The sequence below is a fragment of the Cibotium barometz genome, chromosome 18, assembly GCF_041138505.1.
Source record: "Cibotium barometz isolate CiBa-2024 chromosome 18, ASM4113850v1, whole genome shotgun sequence".
Classification (NCBI taxonomy): Eukaryota; Viridiplantae; Streptophyta; class Polypodiopsida; order Cyatheales; family Cibotiaceae; genus Cibotium; species Cibotium barometz.
The window spans coordinates 24,630,949-24,638,435 of NC_141063.1; the positions used below are offsets into that span (position 1 = coordinate 24,630,949).

Here is a 7,487-nt window from a genome sequence, read left to right on the forward strand (position 1 = left end):
CATAGCAGCCTACCTGTGTCTTGTACTCTACAAGACACATTGAAAGAAATTCTTTCTTCTTTCCAAGGGCATTTGGAATGTTTTTTTATGCATGGGTGTGTGTTCAAATTCATTATCCACACCATCTTTGTGCAAGCTTCTCTATATTATCTTAAGGAAGAGTTTCACAAAGCTACCATGTGGCAAGAATTTGAAGGTTCGGGAAGGGGAGAAGGAGGTTTGAAAAAGTTTGGATAAATTTTGATTTTGGAAGCCTCAAAAGACGTGCTTCGCACGGGTTTCCAACTAGTACATTATTAAGTAACTGCTTCTGCCACACTCTTACAATGGGTGTCAGGGCAAAGACTAGAAAGTGTCATTTTGAGGACTTCAAATTTCTCCTACCCGAGGTTGAGTTGCGTTTGGAGAGGAGTATGATCATTGAAAGCAAGGACCATAGACCCCCTTTACATGCTTTACATGAGGCCCATACATCCCCTCCAGTCGAGGGTGAGGAGGACAGGGTACTCACCTCAGGTCCCTGCAGATCCTGCCCCCGCCAAACCTACTGGAAAGGCAGAACTTTAGCGTGTGTTACAAGCCATGATGCCTGCTGATACAGATGTTAAGCGAGAGGAGACAAGGAAAATAGGAAACCGCCCTGCTAGTCGTGTAGTTCTCTACTGGTGCTATTAAACCTCAAATGCAGCACTAGCCCCTTGCAAAACATGAGTGATTCCTAGTCATCTTATTTTCGCGGCTCACCGACCACAAGAGGACTGGAAGGAAATTAGGAATACTCGCAGGCTGAAATGCATATGACTGCACATGTTTTCCTGCAAGAAACATGATATACTCTGTACTAATATTCAACGTCATTTTGGTCGTACTCAGGTATTCAAGGAGCCATCTTTCCAATAAGGTGTGTCCAACTCGGTCTAGCTGTGTCTTTTGCCAAGGCCTCAAAGCTGCCCATCTCTCATTTGCAAGGGATTTACAGCCATGAAAAGTCCATATGCCATCTTAACTTCAAGGAGTCCACTTACAAGGCTTTCAAACCACGAACACTTATCTTCCAGTGCACAGACTTAGCTGCATGGTATGACATTCCCACTCATATCATCAGTGCCCAAAAGTAGATGTCAGGAAGTGTGAAATTACTCTCAGACAAAGGACTGCAAACATATCCAATGATCATGGTCCAGCCAACAACCTAGTCTACACCTCCTAGCCTTGGGCAGATCTATCCAATGATTATGGTCCAACCAACAACCTGGTCTATACCTTTTTTCATTATTTCCAACTATCATTAGGCCCAAGATATGCCGCCCGTAGGCAACAAGGATTGCAAACATATCCAATGATTATTCAGCCATCAACCTGACCTACAGCTTCTTCTTCTTTTTCCCAACTAGCCTTAGGCAGCAGCTTGTGGGCTTTTGAACCCAAAACCTCCTCATCCTACACAAACACCTTTACCACTTTCACCTCATTGGCACCATTTCATAAGAACCAAGTATGAAGTGTAGAACTTTCATGAATATACTAACCCAAAGTCCCTGGCCTCACTAATCAGACTATTCAAATCTGTGTTTCCAAATTCCACCAGAATCCAGCCATAACCTTCTTCACCAACCTACACATTTCAAAGCCCTCCTGCTCATGAAAAACAAGCAGAATTGTTCCTGCAAGTAGGCTAGCAGACAGTATAATAGCATGCACGATCAAATTCCTACCAGGTCCTTGGTAACAGTCAATCAGCTAGTTAGGCAGATGGCCGCTGCTATTGCCGTTTTGCGGTACTAGTGCCTCAATTTTGACCTTTGAAGATCCAAAAGCTGCTGAACCAGCGACACAAAATCCTGCAAGTGTACTACGTAATATTTCAAAAATCAAAGCTATGACACTCGTGTCTATCAGACCTAACCAGTTAACCATGCCAATGTTAAGAAAACCAACATGTATTTCAATCTAAGTTTTACCATACCAACTTCCAGACATATTGCAGACCAGAATAGAAGCCTCCTTACTTTTTTTCTCGACAGTTTAATTAAAATATATTAGATGCCAGGCTTTGAAGTATTAAAACTGTGAGAAGGGATTAAAACTGACCACGTGTTAAACAGCAGAGATCCTTACCAGAAGCATGCTCATCTCACCGTAATACCTTGCTCTTCCACATCCATACCATGGCATATGCCCATGCAGAATGAAGGCCACATCTTAGAGATTCACAACCAGCGATGTCACATGATGCAAGAGCTCAACGTGACAACCACAGACACTGACAAACAAGACTTGCTGATAGGAAGTAAATTCCTCATGATGAAAACCAACTTCAAGATTACTTGGAAACCAAAAATATTCATTTGTGGGTAAGGACCTTTGTTGTCACGTCACTTGAGGGACCAAACAATGTGGTGTACATTGTTCGGATGGAGAATTAGAATGTTAAATTCTCAGGCAAAATGTGTATCTGGCATCTGCCTCGTCATTCTTTGTAAAATCAAAGGATAATGAACTGCAGAGTGAAGTGAAAGAAGACTGAACACACCTTGCACGAAAACGGATCTTCAATGAGGCTCTCTTCTAGTTAGCTAAAACCTTCTGCAAGCTCATTGCAGAGCACGGCTTAAGCTGATTTTCCAAACTTCGGCATAGCTGAGAGTGTTAAAAGCTCTTAGCCTCCTCCCAAGAGCCTCTTCACACCCGCCTTTTGCTCTGATGACAGTCTTGAAGGGAATCTGATATCAAACCTGATTCTAAGGTTGCCTTTCTTGCCTGGCTCTTTGGCAATCGGCATGCCTTCCTTGGGCACAATCTTCTCATAACTTGGGGTAATGATTTCACTGCAAGGAATGGTCAATGTTCTCCCATCTAAAGTCGTAACAGTGACTGTACAGCCAGTTAAGGCCTCCACAAGCGAGATCTTACTGGTAAAAATCAGATCATTTCCATCCCGTTTGAACGTATCATGGGGCTTCTCCTCGATGATAAAGACCAAGTCTGCAGGCACTACATTTGGCTGGCCATTGCCTTTTTCTGGAAAGGTTATTTTCGTGCCTTTCTTCCACCCCGGCTTGACCTCAATGGTCAATATTTCCTCCACAGAGGCAGTCTTCCTGAAAGTGCAAGAAAACTCTCGATCACAAATTCCCAACCTTAAAAACATCTATGCAATGGCACGAAATGCATGTCGATGAAATGCTTACAAATGCAAAATTTCATTTGCAGTCCACTGTATGTTAAACTACACACATACCCTGTGCCATCCACAACGTTCCTAGAGATCTTCATCTTTCGTGTGGAGCCATTGTAGAGCTCTTCCAAAGTGCAATGAAGCTTGTTTTCAACAGAAGCAGCTTTGCGTGGTCCTGCAGAAGGCCCACCTGCCTCACCGAAGGATCTGAACATAGATTCACCTCCAAAGCCTCCAAACATGCTGTCTCCAAAGGGGTTGCGACCACCTTTGCTTCCCATCCCCCCCATACCTCCGAAGTGGGGGGCGGCTTCACCAAAGAACTCGGCAAATATGTCCTCTGCATTTCTGGGATTAAACCTGAACACGTTTGGCCCTCCACCATTTGTAAAACCGGCTCCACCAGCTTCTGGCGTCGGAACCTGTCCTTTCAACCCTTCCTCACCATACTGATCATAAATGGCCCGCTTCTGCGGATCACTGAGAACCTGAAAGCTCCCAAAAAGGTCTTAAGCCTCAGATGCCAGCCAGGGAAAAAGAAAACTCCGATGATCTGATCTTCTAATTTGCATACTAGCACAAGAGTAATCAATAAATAAGCCATGTAGTTCATAGCTCATAGATCTTTCATTGAGCACATCATTCCTCTTTTAACCTGATTTATTACATAGCAAGTCCTTCGCCGAGAGCAGGGGTGAACCCACGACCTCGCGTTTGGGACTTTCGACCCCTGACCAACTCCGGAGACACATAATTCCTCTTAACGGAGCACACAACACGTAGTACTTCCAGATCAAACCCTAAACACACAGCGCAGCAAGCATTCAAAGAAAATTCTTCCTCAGCTAAAAAGCTAAGAAAACACATCGAGAAGAATCTTTCTCGCTTCAAAAACTGAAAAAGCCGCGATGGAGATCACCAGGCACACAATGCCCTAAACGACTGCAATGCTGACCAAGAAACCTTCTTCAGAAAGAAAGAACGTTCGCATACTCCAGGAAAACAGTAATAGAACACTAAATCAGTAGCGAATTTCACAGAGCATACAAACAAACTTTATCACAGAGCAGTGAAGGTCACTCTGAGAGAAGAAAACAAAGTAAACCTTTCGCAGAGACTCAATGGAGGTGCTGCAAACAAACCTCGTAAGCCTCGGAGATTTGCTTGAACTTGGCCTCGGCCTCCTTCTTGTTGTTAGGGTTCTTATCAGGGTGCCATTTCATGGCGAGCTTCCGGTAGGACTTCTTGAGGTCGTCATCGCTAGCAGACTTGTCGACCTTGAGGACTCTGTAGTAGTCAACCCCCATAGCCAAAAAGCTCGAGAGTTAGAGAGAGAGAGAGAGAGAGAGAGAGAGAGAGGAACAAAAGAGAAAACCACAGTGTTATTAATCCTGCCTCACAAGAAGGAACTGGAAGGGCAAGGGGGCACTTCAAGGAAGGTTCCAGAAAACAAAAACAAAAATCCCCCCCCCCCTCCTCTCTAAATCACACGGTGCATTTAAGAGGGGGTTCAAGTGGGATCGACGGCTGGGGGGGCCCGATTTTGGGCGGGGCCGATCCGGGCCGTCGGATCCCCGAAAGTAAACTAGGGCTGAAAAAAACTCGGCCTGCGAAGTAAACTAGGGATCCTAGTTTACTTCGCAGGCCGAGTTTTTTTTTTGTAGGATCCCTAGTTTACTTCGCAGGCCGAGTTTTTTTTGTCGGGGGCTTGCCAAATTCCCTAGTTTACTCCAGTGTCCGAGTTTTGGACTTATAATTTTTTTGCCTAAGTCTCAAATTGCAAAAGAATGATTTGAACCCACGACGTGCCGCTAGAGCGGCCATAGTCTTACCATTAGGCTATAATTTCTGCTAGCTAGTGTGTTCGGCCTTTATTAATATATGTGCGCGACAACCCTAGTTTACTTTCGGACCCTAGTTTACTTTCGGGGGATCCGACGGCTCAAATCACCCCCGCCCAAAATCGGCCCCTCTCACCCGTAGATCCCACTTGGGGGGCCTCTTTAAGGCACCGTGCCATATAGACCCCAGGGCCCCCCCCTCGCCACGTGGCATGCCACGTCATCTCTCATCTCAGCACCGGGAGGGTTGAGGCCATTTGCCACGTGGCCATACACAAAGCTTACCATTTCAGCAACTTCATAGTTAAACCCCCTTTGAAAGCCACATGAGAATCTATGCCTCTCCTAGATTTATCATAATTTCTATTAAGTTTTTGAATAACACCAAATTTAACATTGTGTCTCATTGTAAGGCCTTCACAATCTTCCTAACCTTGGCTAAGGACTCCCCAGTATGGCTCCCAGTCCGTGTTCCCTATTAGATTCACACAACGAACTTTGAGAAAGAGGGAGAGGCTCATATGAACATTGTAGAAAGATAGGCACATATGAGCTATGCATAAACAAGGAGGGCACCTATGTAGATTTTAGAGAGAAAGAGGGGGAGGAACATATAACCTATGTAGAAAGAGATGCACATATGACCTATGTAGAAAGAGGGAGAGGCACATATGATGTATGTAGAAAAAAGAGACATATAGATAGAGCATTTGATAAAATAATATGATAGCTTGTCACATTTTTTTTAAAAGAATGAAAATGTGGTGAAGGGCAAACCCTTAGAGAGTAGATATGGTAGGTGGATGAGAAGGGCACTTGGGAGGGCCATGATGGAAGGGGGAGTTACATTTGTCAATGTGGAGGGATAAGGAATATGGGGCTAGACTGACATGGATTGCCACCTTGCCTTATCGATTCTGAAGCAATATAATTCAATGACTCAATGTCTACAAAATAAATAGTGAAACTCAAGGTGAAATTTTTCATAAAGTAGGTGCGAACATATCCTCTTCTTTGTATTGATATGTGTGATTAACTTTGATTGATGTGTCTTCAAACTAGAAACCGTGACAGAGTTTCACATGCATCCACTTTGCTATGCTAGAGAAAAGACTAAAATTTACTACACTTTTCTCCCTATCAATATATAGTAGATTCTATGACAACTTGGCTAACACGCATTAAAAAATTGTAAGTATGTGTCTTAAACCTCTAAGAGATTATGTGCAATAAATGAATGAATATTCCGTATATATAGTTAAAAAATGATAGTCCATTCATATCATGGCATGCTTTCAGGAAGGGTCTCTTACCAACCTCCCATTCAATAATGATGTTACATGCAAGCTATTTAGTACACTCTAGAGTACATTGTTTAAGTTGGTTACTTCCTGGCTTTGAAGAAGGGTGATTTTCATTGAAGAGTAGTATGTATAAAGTGCTACTTCCAAGAAAGACTAGTGGTGGGCCATGGCTCTTCAATGCCACTATTGAATATTGTAGTACATAGCCTCCTACTCACCATGCACAAAAAAAAAAGAAGTAACATCTTGGAGCATGGGTCCCTTTCAAGAGCATCCAAGGTATACTTGGAAAAAGAAGTCATGTATTTCTAACTAAATAATCTAAAGCACATGGATGGTGACAATCACTCACATCATAGAGTTTTCTTTGGGGCAACATAAAAATCAATTTAGTACTAACCCTTCCGGTCTTCCTTGTGTGTATGTGTACACGTGTGTGTGTGCGCACGACGCTCACGTGTGTGTGTGTGTGTGTGTGTGTGAGAGAGAGAGAGAGAGAGAAATACGACCTCCTTTTTATTCCCCTTAAATCAAGTTTTAAATTATTTATATTCATGTTGAGCTCAATAAATTTACAAGGAACATGTAACACTTAAATAAAAAGGTGTTTCATAATATGCCCAAAATGTATTGCTTTAATTGGGGGCTTGGATTAAAAAGTCCTTTGTGACCAAGAAACTTCCATGGCATGTTTTTGCAATTCAAAAATGTAGGTTTGAGCTAGTGCACAATTCTCACCTAGCAATGTTTCAAAAATCCATTCAAATGTTTACTTTCTCATAACTTGTGAAATAGGTTTGAGTGAGTGTAAAAACCATTCAAATTTATTTTCTTTCTAAGAACTTGTAAAACATATTAATTTGTGACATAATTTTTTGGACAAAATTTATGCACAAATAGAAAAAAAAACACAAGGTGCATTTCTCAAGTAGCATTTATTGGTAAAATTTTTCTTAGATAACTTTTTTTACCAAGATTTTCCAAGTTTACAAAAGGCCAATGTTTACCCAATATGTTTTTACCACACTGAGATTTTTATATTGCACTTTTTCTTATTGTAATGTTAATTCATAAAAGTGTGTTGCCTTATGGTGATTACAAAGGTAGGAATGAAGAAGTAGTGCATGTGGTTTGTATCAAAGTACACTACATTAGAAAGGTATA

General features: G+C 42.2%; 1 protein-coding gene across 4 annotated transcripts; it reads right to left on the bottom strand.

Moving 5' to 3' along the window:
- Positions 1-333: 333 nt before the first annotated feature.
- LOC147629105 (uncharacterized) lies at positions 334-4,586 on the bottom strand. Of its 4 annotated transcripts, none has more exons than XR_015267893.1 (4): positions 4,321-4,586; positions 3,242-3,666; positions 1,716-3,101; positions 334-1,615 (listed from the first exon to the last, which is right to left on the bottom strand). XR_015267893.1 is itself a non-coding variant. In XM_086812359.1 (3 exons), the coding sequence occupies exons 1-3, from the start codon at positions 4,483-4,485 to the stop codon at positions 2,660-2,662; spliced, it is 1,032 nt and encodes a 343-aa protein (XP_086668485.1). In that variant the 5' UTR covers positions 4,486-4,586; the 3' UTR covers positions 334-2,659. The 4 variants fall into 4 exon arrangements, 1 of the variants encoding a protein (XP_086668485.1); XR_015267894.1 differs by having other exon boundaries at positions 334-1,440; positions 1,530-3,101; XR_015267895.1 differs by having other exon boundaries at positions 334-1,071; positions 1,264-3,101.
- Between the last annotated feature and the right edge of the window lie 2,901 nt (positions 4,587-7,487).

What these genes read in the sequence shown, in the direction of transcription:
- LOC147629105 (XM_086812359.1), bottom strand. Translation starts at nt 4,485, where the DNA reads ATGGGGGTTGACTACTACAGAGTCCTCAAGGTCGACAAGTCTGCTAGC. An exon ending in AAATCTCCGAGGCTTACGAG is followed by an intron (nt 3,667 to 4,320) that starts GTTTGTTTGCAG and finishes GGGAGCTTTCAG; the next exon opens with GTTCTCAGTGATCCGCAGAA. An exon ending in AACGTTGTGGATGGCACAGG is followed by an intron (nt 3,102 to 3,241) that starts GTATGTGTGTAG and finishes TTGCACTTTCAG; the next exon opens with GAAGACTGCCTCTGTGGAGG.